The sequence below is a fragment of the Mobula hypostoma genome, chromosome 2 (assembly GCF_963921235.1).
Source record: "Mobula hypostoma chromosome 2, sMobHyp1.1, whole genome shotgun sequence".
Lineage (NCBI taxonomy): Eukaryota > Metazoa > Chordata > Chondrichthyes > Myliobatiformes > Myliobatidae > Mobula > Mobula hypostoma.
In genome coordinates, this window is record NC_086098.1 from 53,066,565 (window position 1) to 53,081,034 (window position 14,470).

At 42.8% G+C, this 14,470-nt stretch overlaps 1 protein-coding gene across 1 annotated transcript in view; it reads right to left on the reverse strand.

Moving 5' to 3' along the window:
* Nucleotides 1–14,470, reverse strand: part of LOC134357218 (adhesion G-protein coupled receptor F3-like) — a 102,482-nt gene that overhangs the window by 51,230 nt on the left and 36,782 nt on the right. The window contains exon 4 of the mRNA XM_063068513.1: nucleotides 6,079–6,137. Within this exon, the coding sequence (XP_062924583.1) occupies nucleotides 6,079–6,137 (59 nt within the window). The remainder of the gene's footprint in view (nucleotides 1–6,078; nucleotides 6,138–14,470) is intronic.

The following is a 14,470-nucleotide window of genomic DNA, read 5'->3' on the forward strand; positions in this document are numbered from 1 at the left end:
TCCATGGCTTTGCCTGCTGCTGGCAACCGAGGCTGAGGTCGAAGCGTTCGGATAGAGATGGTGCTCGGTGCTCGGTGTCGGAGGGCTGGTCGGAGCTCGAAGTTTTCGGACAACTCAGAGTCGGACTGTGGTCGGGCATAGCAGGGAGAGTTTTCTTCCTTCTCCCGTCTGCGTGAGATGTGGGACTTTCGAGAGATTTTGAACTTTCTTACTGTGCCATGGCCTGTTCTTCATCAAGTTATGGTATTGTTGCACTGTTGTAACTATACGTTATAATTATGTGGTTTTTGTTAGTTTTTCAGTCTTGGTCTGTCCTATGTTTCTGTGATATCACACCGGAGGAATATTGTATCATTTCTTAATGCATGCATTACTAAATGACAATAAAAGAGGACTGCGTGTCCTCATAATCTAATCTAAAAAAATTAAATTTCAATTTGAGAATTAAAAAAAAATCTTTTACAAGTTATGTATGGATGGGGAGGCTGAGTGGTGGTTATACTAGACCATAAAACCATAAATTAGGCCATTCAACCCATCAAGTCTGCTCCATAATTCCTGGATCCCACTTAACCCCATACACCTGCCTTTTCACCATGTCTTTTGATGCCCTGACCGAACAGGAAACGGTCAACTTCTGCCTTAAATATTCCCACGAACTTGGCATCCACCGCAGTCTGTGGCAGAGTATTCCACAAATTCACTACTCTCTGGCTAAAAAAAAATCCTCCTTAACTCGTTCTAAAGCCCCAAAACTTTTGAGGCTCAGTCCTCTAGTTCAGGAAACGTCCACCACAGGAAACATCTTCTCCGCATCCACCCTATCTAGTCCTTTCAACATCTGTTAGGTTTCAATGAGATCCCCGCCCCCTCCCACTTTCTTCTAAATTCCAATGAGGACATGCCGAAAGCTGCTAAACACTCCTCATATGTCAACCCCTTCATTCCCAGAATCATTGTGAACCTCCTCTGGATGGTCTCCAATGACAACACATTCTTTCTGAGATGTGGGGCCCAAAACTGTTGACAATACTCCAAGTGCAGCCTGTCTAGTGTCTTATAAAGCCTCAGCATTATCCCCTTGCTTTTATATTCTATTCCCCTTGAAATAAATGCCAACGTTGCAATTGCCTTCTTTACCACTGACTCAACATGTGAATTAACCTTCTGGGAGTCTTGCACAAGGACTCCTAAGTTCCTCTGCACCTCTGATGTTTGAACTTTCTCCCTATTTAGATAAATGTCCACACTATTGTTCCATTTACCAAAATGCATTATCATACATTTCCTAACACGATATTCCATCTGACACTTTTTTGTCCATTCTTCCAATCTGTCTATGTCCTGCATTGATTCCTCAGCACTAGTTACCCTCCACCTATCTTCATATCATCTGCAAACGTTACCACAAAGCCATCAATTCCATTATCTAAATCATTGACAAACAATGTGAAAAGCAGCAGTCCCAATACTGACCCCTGAGGAACATCAGTAGACACTAGCAGCCAACCAGAAAAGGCTCCCTTTATTCCTACTCACTGCCTCCTTCCTGTCAGCCATTCCTCTATCCTTTCCAGTATCTTTTCTGTAACACCATAGAATTTTATCTTGTTAAGCAGCCTCAAGTGAGGCACCTTATCAAATGCCTCTAAAATTCCAAGCAAATGACATCCATTGACTCTCCTTTGTCCACCCTGCTTGTTATATCTTTGAAGAACTCTAACAGATTTGTCAGGCAAGATTTCCCTTCACAGAAACTAATTTTATCATTAGTCTCCAAGTACCTGAAACCTCATCCATAATAACAGACTTCAACACTTTCCCAACCACCGAGGTAGGCTAACTGGCCTGTAACTTCCTTTCTTTTGCCTTCCTCCCTTCTGAAAGAGCGGAGTGATATTTGCAATTTTCTAGTCTTCAAGACCATGCCAGAATCAAGTGATTCTTGAAAGATCATGGCCAATCCATTATCTCTTCAGCAACCTCTCTAAGGACTCTGGGATGTAGTCGATCTGTTCCAGGTGACTTATCCATCTTAGGACCTTTGAGTTTTCCTAGTTTACTATTCTTCTCATGAGTTATAAGTTTGATATAGAAAGAGTTACTGACAAGAATACTCTGGTAAACAGCTAGCAGTCCAACAGAATTTACAGTCTATGGGACCAGCACAGATATGCAACCATGAAGAGGGTGCATCTGCATCTCTACTTTCCTAGAAGTTTAAGAAGATTCAGCACATTATTTGACTTTGACAAAATTCTATGGATGTAGGGTGGAAGGTATTCTCAATGGTTGCACAATGGGCTGCTCAGAAAACTCCAATATACAGGAATGCAAAAGGTGCCAGAGAGTAGTGCACTAAGCCATTTCTATCACCTGAACAGCTCTCTCCCTCTCTCCAACATTGAACACATCTACAAAAGGCAATATCTCAGGAACACAACGTTCGTCATTAAGGACCCCCTCCCCCAACAATTCTGGCCATCCCTTCTTCTTGATGCTGCTACAGGCAGGAGGTATAGGAGCCTGAAGACCCATACCTCAAGGTTCAACAACAGCTTCTTCCCCACTACCAAGCACTCACTTATTTTTCTAACTTTTAAGTTGCGCTCATTATATTTATTTTGTTGTGTAAATTAGGAATAATTTATGTTAATATAAGTTTATGTTAACAATGTTTATCGTGTGCATAATGTGCTATGCTGCTGTAGTGAGGTTAACTCTCATGATTTTTATACCTTGTGTATTTATGCCTATGACAATTAACTTGAACTTGAGAGAATAGCTAACCCCATGCAGAACCTGCTGCAATTTGTTCACGAAATTCAGGGATCCAGTGCCCACATATGCATCTGAATTTTCTTTTTGTCCCATAACTCACCATTGATTTCAGTGTCATTCTGCAAGCGGCTGAGGAGAGATGGTAAGTACACTTCATATCTGACCATTCAGCTTTGTATGAGCTCCAGGTAGATGAATACAAATTCAGGTAAGTTTTTGTTAATCTTTCTTGACTTCAATGTCTTTATTAATTCTGTGCAGATCATTGATCTATGTGTAATCAACAGGCAGTGCAGAATTAATACATCATGAGCTCCTAGCAACACACACAAAATGCTGGAGGAACTCAGCAGGCCAGGCAGCATCTATGGAAAAATGCACAGTTGACATTTTGGGCCGAAACCCTTCGGCAGGACTGGAGAAAAAAAGTTGAGGAGTAGATTTGAAAAGTGGGGGGAGGGGAGGGAGAAACACAAGGTGATAGGTGAAACCAGGAGGGGGAGGGATGAAGTAAAGAGCTGGGAAGTTGATTGGTTAAAGAGACAGAAGGCCATGAAGAAAGAAAAAGGAAGAAGGAGCCCAGAGATAGGCGATGGGTGGGCAAGGAGATAACGCGAGAGAGGGAAAAGGGAATGGGAAATGAAGAAGAGGAGGGGGGTGTTGGGCGGCATTATCAGAAGTCTGAGAAATCGATGTTCAGGCCATCAAGTTGGAGGCCACCAGACAGAATATAAGGTGTTGATCCTCCAACTTAAATGTGGCCTCATCACGACAGTGGAGGAGGCCATGGATGGACATATCAGAATGGGAATGAGAAGTGGAATTAAGATAGATGGCCACTGGGAGATCCCATTTGTTCTGGCAGATGGAGCATAGATGCTTGACTAAGCAGTCTCCAAATCTATGTCAGGTCTCACAGATGTACAGGAGGACACAACGGGAGTGCTGAACAGAGTAAATGACCCCAACAGATTCACAGGTGAAATGTCGCTGGGTCTGTATTCACTGGAATTCAGAAGAATGAGGGGCGTCCTGAGTGGTGAATCTGTGGGATTCTTTGCCACAGCTTTTTCCACCAGGCCATCAGACTACTTAACTCATGCTGACACAACGGTATTTCTATGTTACATTGAGTATCCTGTTGTACATACTATTTATTATAAATTACTATAAATTGCACATTGCACATTTAGATGGAGACGTAATGTAAAACTTTTTACTCCTCATGTTTATGAAGGATGTAAGTAATAAAGTCAATTCAGTTTGATGCAATTCTGTTAATTCAGCAGCTGTGGAGGCCAAGTCTTTATGTATATTTAAGGCAAAGATTGATAGATTCCTTATTGATCAGGGCATGAAAGTGGAGGGGGTGGGAGGGAAAGTGGTGGGGGTGCTTGGTGGTGGGATCCCATGGGAGGTGGATCCCTCTCCCCCACTTTCTGCTTTCCCCAGGGATCGCTCCCTATGTGACTCACTTGTCTATTCATCCCTCTCCACTAATCTCCCTCCTGGCACTTATCCTTGCAGGCAGAACAAGTGTGACCCCCACCCCTTCACCTCCTCCCTCACTACCTTCCAGGGACCAAAACTGTCCTTCCTGGTGGAGCAACACTTCAGCTTATCTCGATGCCCGACCATTGCCTCCCTTTGGTGCTCCCCCGCCCCCGCTTTTTCTTTCTTCCATGCACTTTTGTCTCTTTCAGCAATCAGAGGGATTGAGGAGTTCATTTGTCTTCGTGGGTGAGGGATTGGGGAGTTCATTTGTCTTGGTAGGTGAGGGATTGGGGAGTTCATTTCTGTTAAGTGGGGTGAGGGATTGGGGAGTTCATTTCTGTTAGGTGGTGCGAAGGATTGGGGAGTTCATTTGTCTTCGTGGGTGAGGGATTGGGGAGTTAATTTCTGTTAGGTGGGGTGAGGGATTGGGGAGTTCATTTGTCTTGGTGGGTGAGAGATTGGGGAATTCATTTCTGTTAGGTGGGGTGAGGGATTGGGGAGTTCATTTCTGCTTGGTGGGGTGACGATTTGGGGAAATCATTTCTCTTGGTGGGTGAGGGATTGGGGAGTTCATTTCTGTTTGGTGGGGTGAGGGATCAGGGAGTTCAGTTTTCTTGGTGGGTGAGGGATTGGGGAGTTCATTTGTCTTGGTGAGTGAGGGATTGGGGAGTTCATTTCTCTTGGTGAGTGAGGGATTGGGGAGTTCAGTTTTCTTGGTGCGTGAAGCATCGGCGAGTTCATTTCTGCTTGGTGGGGTGAGGATTTGGGGAGATCATTTCTCTTGGTGGGTGAGGGATTGGGGAGTTCATTTCTTCTTGGTGGGGTTAGGTGGTAGGGATATGATGAGCTTTGAGAAATTCACATATTGGTGGAGGCACCAGAAGTGGAAATGGTTAGCTGCCAGGGGGTTATTTATGGCCTCAGTGCCAGGATCCATGGTTAGAGAGGTCATGCAGTCATAGAGTGATACAGCATGGAACTGACCCTTCGGCTTAGTTCATCCATGCTGACCACGGGGCCAACCAAACTACTCCCATTTGCCTGCATTCGGCTCTTCATGATTTTATACACTACTGTAGGTCACCTCTCAATCTCCTGTCCTCCAAGGATTAAAGCCTTAGCCTGACCAACCGTTCCCTATATTTCAGACTCGCAAGCCCTGGCAGCATTCTCATAAATCTTCTCTGCACTCCCTCTTTAGTTTCATAACATGGTAACCAAAATTGTACACCATATCTCAGGGTGTGAGCAGATTGGAGGGGATTTGATCCAGTTCAATAGCTGGAAGTCACAATCAAGGGTAAGAAGGGTGGTGGAATATTCTGCAAGAGTTTAAATTAAGATTGTTTTCCATTAGTGCATCCCCATTATGCAGTATCCCGTTCAAGCAAGTTTTACTGAAGCAGGCTTCAGAGAATTTGTGTAGGCCTGGCCCACACCTTCTGTGGGCTGCAAATGTGCCAATGAGTCCCGAAGAAATCCAGTCCTAATGGTTGTTGCACTCTGTTAGACACCACTGAAATGACTAACACTCACAAAAGGGGTTTTGAAATGAAGTCACAGACTTTGCCAGTCATGAAGTGTAATTAACTGTGCTTTGCAGTCTGGGTAAATAACAAAGTTGGCAACATATCACTGATGCACCACATAATAGGATTTCTGAGGTTTGATCCCAAATTGAACATAGAAAAGTTGTGAAAGCAGCGTATGTTTGAGAAGTCTACAACCACTGTTAAAGGTGATGGATTTGAAAGAATATATTCTTTGCTCTAGTTAACTTTAAATTCAGTGAAAAGCGATTACCTAATATCCGTTATATTGACACACTGGAACCCATTCAATATGCTGAAGGATTTGGCAAGCTGAAAATACAAAGTAAAAGTTATCTTTTGGAATACAAATCTAAACTGAGTTTTGACAATTATTAATAAATGCATTGTTCAAAATAAAATCATTTTCTTGTAAAATATAAGTGCACATACAATGACATAAAATTGTTTACAAGTCATTGATCTGAAACATCAGTTCTTCCTCTCCTCACAGATACTGATGACTGCTGAGTAGATCCAGCATTCTCTGCTTTCATTTGGGATTTCCCAGCATCTTCAGTTTTTAAGCTTTTTGAAAATAAAACGTTATATAGCTCTTTTGGAATGAGGGTAGAGAGAAGAATAAGAACTATAAACAGTCTAATACTCCCTGAAAAGGGATGAAAGTACAGAGGCACATTGAACTCTTTGAATATAATGGAGCAAGCTGAGAAGAAAGTAAAAAAGATCAGAAAGAACCATGTTGTTATAGAGATTTACAGAGAGGAAAAAAAGAAAACTACACTTTTCAAAGTCTTTGGTTGAACCTCAAGTCAATTAATCTGCTCAATTCGGCACACTTGATTTCAGAAAGAGATATCAAAGTCTTGGAGAGGGTGCTGAGCAGATTTACCAAGATGGTATTAGGAGGGAAGGACATTGCAGAGTGACTGGGAAAAGTTGCTCTTGGAGCAGAAAGGGTTAAAGATAAATTTAATTGGTGTGTTCAAAATTATAAGAGGTTAAACTGGAAGAAATTGGCTCTTTGGAGAGATCAATAACCAACAAGCAAGTTTAAAATGATGGGTAAAGGAACTACAAGGGAGATGAAGGAAATGTTTTAAATTTAATGAATTTGCAATAAACTTCCTAGTAGAAGTAAATTCAAAAGTAATTTTCAAAAGGGATGTATACTTGAAGGGGAATAATTTTAAGGTTATATGGAATAGCATGGGTGTGGGTCTAATTATGTAAGTCTTTAAAAGAAATTTGGACCTGCACTTGGAGAGGGAAGGAGTTGATGAATACAAGTGTAGATGGGCACCACAATCAACATAGACAATATGGATCATAAGGAACCATCTATGGTCTGTAAGTCCCTATGTTTCTTGAATTGAGCTGGCATAGGGAAGATAGAGTGGATAATATCCTTCAGTGATGTATCATTCCTTAAGAGATTGAGCATTTGCTTGAGGAAAGATATGTATTTTGGAGGTACAGTTTTTTCCTAAATGAGTAGAATTGGTCCCATATCTTCTTTTAACAAGAGTTGTACCTTGATAGCATAGTCTGACCTTTTTAAACTGAATCACCAGTTTTTCTTTATTGTGACTGAAGTGAGACACAGACTTATACACGTGCACTGTGAAGTGTGGAAATGTGGAAATTCCTAATGGACTGTCTTGTCTCCCTTTCTCTTCACCAATTACTGCACAGAGTCTTGTCATCTTCAGAAGTTTTCTGATGACTCTGCCATAGATGGGATACATCAGCAAGGGAGATGAGGCTGAGTACAGGGCTACGGTAGGAAACTTTGTCACATGGTGTGAGCAGAATTATCTGCAGCTTAATGTGAAAAAGACTAAGGAGCTGGTGGTAGACCTGAGGAGAGCTAAGCTACTGATGACCCCTGTTTCCATCCAGGGGGTCAGTGTGGACATGGTGGAGGATTACAAATACCTGGGGATACGAATTGACAATAAACTGGACTGGTCAAAGAACACTGAGGCTGTCTACAAGAAGGGTCAGAGCCGTCTCTATTTCCTGAGGAGGCTGAGGTCCTTTAACATCTACCGGACGATGCTGAGGATGTTCTACGAGTCTGTGGTGGCCAGTGCGGTCATGTTTACTGTTGTGTGCTGGGGCAGCAGGCTGAGGGTAGCAGACACCAAAAGACTCAACAAACTCATTCGTAAGGCCAGTGATGTTGTGGGGATGGAACTGGACTCTCTGATGGTGGTGTCTGAGAAGAGGATGCTATCCAAGTTGCATGCCATCTTGGACAATGTCTCCCATCCGCTACAAAATGTACTGGTTGGGCACAGGAGTACATTCAGCCTGAGACTCATTCCAACGAGATGCAACACAGAGCGTCATAGGAAGTCATTCCTGCCTGTGGTCATCAAACTTTACAACTCCTCCCTTGGAGGGTCAGACACCCTGAGCAAATAGGCTGGTCCTGAACTTATTTCCTGGCATAATTTACATATTACTATTTAACTATTTATGGTTTTATTACTATTTAACTATTTATGGTGCAACTGTAACAAAAAACAATTTCCCCCGGGATCAATAAAGTATGACTATAACTATGGATTTGGGAAGCTAATTTTACTTGTTGCACTGCTGTATTTCAAGTGTCCAATAGTGTTGGCCAAACCAATATCCCAATGATTTCAATGATTGCAATTAAGCAAACGAATTAGTCCATGAGCCAGGACCCCAAATTTGGGCCACCGGTACCATCTGGAGGGAATAATTCTTATAGTGGTTTTTGGCAAGGTATACACCCCTAGTGCTAGAAAATATGTGATAGCATTGCAGCGGTGGTAGCTTTGGGCAGAGTTCACATCGTGGGTTGAGGACAACGTTCCAAAGAGGAGTGCGATGATCAAATCATTCTTAGACCATGTGAACGACATGGCCAGCGAAGTTGAACAATCTGCTGCAAAGTCCACTCTTAGCTGTGCTGATAGCCCTGTGGACAGACTCTCTGGAAAACCTCTGTCAAAACAATGGAGAGCTATCTGCATTCTGGATATCATGCATTGACATGGTAGAGAACGTTGTACTTGGGCTTCTGCGCGCCTCTCGTGAGGGGGACTGGGGGTTGCACCTCCATGCTATAAGAACCATGATCCCATGGTGCTTTGCCTATGATAAGATGAATTATGCCAGGTACCTGTCCCCTTACTTTGCTCAGATGATGAACCTCCCAGAGAAGAATCCTTCTGTGTATGAAGCCTTCAAGACAGGCCAATTCTCAGTGCAGCTGTCAAGTAACAACCTCTTTGGGCAGATCCCTGTGACCAGGCTATTGAAGCCACAGTGAACAAAGACACACAGACTCTTGGAGGCACATCACGGTTCAGCCTGAATGCTGGAGCTGTCAAGCTACGAAACAGCTGAGCACCGCAGTACATTCCCGGAACAGTTAAGGAAGAAGGTGCCAGGCAACAAATCAGAGCTTTGTCATGCGGAGTTACCGCGGCCAGGAATCCAGAAAGATGAGGAAGCAGTTTCAGCAGTGGTTAGCCTCATACATGAATGGGTCAACCTATCTGCAGAAAAGCGGGACCTCATTAGCATCTCTACAGCAAAGGCAGCCCCCAAGGACACTGCCTCCAACCTGATGAAGGCATATGAGATTGGTGAGCAATGCTATGCAACCTTCATGAGACACTATAGGAAGACCCACCAGCAAAGAAATTCCATGACCCAATGAAAACCAAAAAGCTGAAAACATTCAGTGATATGTGTAAGAAGAGAGAAGTGAAATCAAATGGGAGGGTGATCATCTTGAAAGCAAACAGGTCTTTGTTTGGACGCATCATAGTGATGGCACAAGGGCGCAGTCTACGTATGCAGGATATCCTTTCTCATCCCCTTGGACCATTGCCCTGGGCCCTGTCCACACCAGAAGGATCGCTGAGAAAGACAAATAAAGCTACTTTAGCCACAACCTTGCAGAAAAATGTAGCAGTAGAAGAGCAACTCCCAGGAAAGACTGCTACAGTGGTTAATGGAATGAACTTGGTCCAAAGAGTGAAAGGTGATCAAGTTACTTTCAGAGATGTTGCCACAACAATTCTGGGTATGGCTCTGAGGGAAGGCAGTCAGAGTGGCAGAATAGATGTTGTGTTTGCACATACAAGAATCAAGAATAGTGAAAGATTTCTCAGGTGAAGAGACTGGTCATGAGTTGCAAGGTACTACGGGCACACAGATGGTGAGGCAGTGGAGGAGCTTCCTGGCCAAAGTCAGTAACAAAATTAGTCTCATTAGCTTCGTCGTCCATGAATGGAGGAAGGTGGAGTACAGAGCAAAGCTACAGGAGAAGATTCTGTATGCAACTGTGAATGATAAATGTTACAGAATCACATCTCAAGACAGTGAGGAGGTGTCAGCTCTTCAGTGTCAACAAGAAGAAGCAGATGGCCGCCTACTTCTCCATGCTGCCCATGCCACAAGAGAGGGATACCAATCTGTAGTGATCTGCTCAGAAGACACAGATGTCTTTATCATGTCTTTAGCATTTTGTGACAAGATTGAGGCCCCATTGTTCCAGAAGTGTGGCACTAGAACCGGTACAAGGCTTGTAGACATCAGGAAGGTTGCTGCCACTGTTGGCATAGAGGTTTGTAGGGCTCTCATGGGGCTGCACGCATATACAGGAGGTGACACTGTAAGTGCTTTTGCAGGCAAGGGGAAGACAAGTGCCCTAAAACTTCCAACCAGTAACAGGGAAACTCAGGACACATTCTTAGAGTTGGGTCAGGAATGGGATCTCTCCCCAGAATTGATGGACAAACTGGAAGCATTTACATATCTCCTGTATGCCCCAAAAGCATCGACCACCAAGGTCAATGAGCTCAGGTATCACCTTTTCTGTGCCAAGGAATGTGAAATCGAAAGTCACCAACTCCCATCATGCAAGGACTGCTTAACAAAACATGCACAGTGAGCCAACTACCAGGCTGGTATATGGAGAAGATGTTTGGAGAAGGACCCATAAGTGCCAAGCCCTGTTGGCAGAGGATGGAAGATGGAGAGAGAAGAGGAAGCTGAACAGTTGGTGGTGCACTGGATGGAAGGCCAGCCTGCACCCAATGCTGTCCTGGATCTACTGGCCTGTAACTATTCAAAATAATGTTCACTCCCAAGATGTATGTGTGTTGCAAATGGCCTCAGGTGTACTGACATGTGTAGACTGGCAGGCATCCACCGCAGAGAGTGTGGAAAGTTCAGATGAAGATGTGGAAGATGTGGAAGATGTGGAAGACTTGGAAAATTATTATGATTATTAATAGGTTATGAAAGTATTGAAAACTAAGTATGGAAAGCAGTCTTTGATTAAATATATTCATTTTACAACCATTGGGGCCCAGGTAATGGCCGAGTAGAACCCCACATTTGAGTTATTGTACTGTAATTCTATATGCTATGATGAAAGCTTAAGATTGTTTTGATTTGATACAACAATATGGAAAATATCATGACATTGATAAAACTCCAGGAATCTCTCCAAATGAGGTTTCTTACCTTTTGGGGGGTGGGGAAACATTTTCTGCTGTACTGATGTTAATATGGAATATATACAAAAAGTGATTACTTATTTCAATTCCTGAATTCTCTACAAATCCTTGTGATTATATGTGCCTTAGGGTTTTTATTGACTTTTCCAAAATAAACAACAGACAAATATTTTTCTAAAAATGAAATGATTCACTCTACTGAAATTGGGCACTGTACTGCGAGTGCCACCAATGACATAGTTTTCAATGTAGAATTTTATAACAACATTTGATGAAAAGTGCTTGAACTCAGCTATCATTGAGAAAAATTTCAAGGTTGAGGTATCACTGATGACAAAATACCACTAGGTTGAATATATATGTTGTACTTTATATTGGCCACTTTTCAGAAATGCTTATTTTAGGGTAGTGTTATGAAATGCACACATAAAGCTACCACTGGTGCAATGCTATCACATATTTTCTAACTCTAGAGATGTATACCTTGCCAAAGATCACTATGAGCATTATTCCCCTCAGATGGTGCTGACCATCCCTACTGGCTCACAGACTAAATAGGAGAATAAAACTGAAAAAAACTGTGGGAGATGGGGGAAGATCTTACATCGACTTTTTGCATCTATATTTACTCGGGGTATAGACACAGAGTCTTTATATGTGAGGTAAAGCAGCAGCAAGGTTATCGACCCTAAAGAGATTACAGAGGAGGAGATGCTTTCTGTCTTCATGCAAATTAGGGTGGATAAATCCCCAGGGCTGGATAAAGTATTCTTTTGGACCTTGTGGAAGGCTAGCGCACAAATTGCTGGGACCCTGGCAGAGATATTTAAATATCCTTAGTGACAGGTGAGTTACTGGAGGATTGGAGATAGCTAATGTTGATCCTCTGTTTAAAAAAGGCTCTAAAAATAAACCAGGAAATTATAGGCCAGTGAGCCTGACATCAGTAGTGGAAAAGCTATAGGAAGGTATTCTTATAGGCATCCGTTAGTCTCATGAGACCATGGATTTGTGCCTTGGAAGGTTTCCAGGGCGCAGGCCTGGGCAAAGTTGTATGGAAGACCAGCAGTTGCCCATGCTGCAAGTCTCCCCTCTCCACGGCACCAATATTGTCCAAGGCAAGGGCATTAGGACCCATACAGCTTGGCACCGGTGTTGTCACAGAGCAATTTGTGGTTAAGTGCCTTGCTCAAGGACACACACGTTGCCTCATCCAAGGCTTGAACTAGCGACCTTCAGATCACCAGACGAACGCCTTAACCACTTGGCCACGCGCCAACACAAAAGGTATTCTAAGGGACCAGATATATGAGTATTTGAATAGACATGGACTGATTAGGGATAGTCAGCATTACTTTGTGTGTGGTAGATCATGTCTAACCAATCTTATAGTGTTTTTCGAGGAAGTTGCCAGGAAAATGGATGAAGTCAAGGCAATGAATGTTGTCTACAGGGACCTTAGCTAGACATTTGACAACATCTCACATTGAAGGTTGGTCAGGAAGGTTCAGTCGCTTGGCATTGAAGATGAGTAGCAAATTGGATTAGACATTGACTCAGCAGCAGAAGCCAGAGAGCAGCAGTAGAGTGTTGCCTCTCTGACCGGAGGCCCGTGACTAGTGGAATGCCACAGGGATTGATACTGGGTCTGTTGTTGCTTGTCATCTATATTAATGACCTAGATGATAATGTGGTTAACTGAATCAAAAAACTTGTGGATAACACCACGATGGGGGATGTAATGGACATTGAGGAAGACAATCAAAGCTTGCAGCAGGAAAAATGTGCAGCAAAATGGCAGATGGAATTTAATGTCCATATGTGAGGTGTTGCACTTTGGTTGGACCAACCGTAGGTCTTGCAGTGAACTGTAGAACACTCAGGAGTGCAGTAGAAAAAAGGGACCTGGGAATGCAGGTCCATAATTCATTAAAAGTGGTGGCACAGGCAGATAGAGTCATAAAGAAATCTTTTGGCACATTGACCTTCATAAATGAAAGTATTGAGTACAGGAGATGGGATGTTATGTTGAAGTTATATAAGACATCGGTGAGGCCTAATTTGGAGTATTGCAGGCAGTTTCGGTCACCTATTTACATGAAATATGTAAACAAAGTTGAAATAGTACAGAGAAAATTTACACAGATGTTGCTGGGACTGCAGGACCTGTGTTACAGGAAAGGATTGAATAGGTTAGGACTTCATTCCTTGGAACGTAGAAGACTGAGGGGAGATCTGATAGAACTATACAAAATTATGAGGGGTATTGATAGGGTAAATGCACTTTTTCCATTGAGGTTGGGTGGGACTGCTACTAGTGCCATGCGTTAAGGATGAGAGATGAAAAGTTTAAGGGCAACAAGAGTGGAAACTCCTTCACTTAGAGGGTGGTGAAAGTGTGAAGTGAGCTGCCAGTGCAAGTGGTGCATGCAAGCTCGGTTTCAATGTTTAAGCGAAGCTTGGATAGGTATATGGATAGCAGTGGTAAGGAGGGCAATGGTCTAGGAGTAGGCAGTTTGAATGGTTTGGCACAGACAAGATGGGCTGAAGGGCCTGTTTCTGTGCTATTCTTTTCTGTGACTCTTTAACTCTATGGAAATGAAATAGACGCAGAAAATGCTATAAACAGTCAGCAGGTCAGGCAGCATCTGTAGAGAGAAACAGAGTATTATTGTTGATAATCTCCTGAAATGTTAACTATGTATCATTGTTGCCTGACCTACAAAATATTTCAGGCATTATCTGTTTTCGAGTTTGGGTGGCACAGATAAAAACAGGTTATAATCTTAATTCTCACTTTTGAGTGTTATGTGAGTTTTGTTTTTTTTTAACTAAATGTTTGTGTATCATCAAAATAGAATGCTTTTTTAATTTTTAGATTTTTTTCAGTGTTACTATTTTTACAAAATTCTCTGAATGCCAAGACACCTAAAATCTCTTAAAACTAAACCCATATTTCCCCATTGCTTGCCGGCATGAAATATTGGAGACTTCTTCCTTCACCACCCATCACTCTGCAGCCTCTGGAAATAGTTTTGCACTTTAGGATGCAAAAGCAGCTAATAAACTACACCCCCCCCCCACCCCATGATTGCAGCCTGAGAGATGAGGGGCAGCAAATGTCAAGGATAT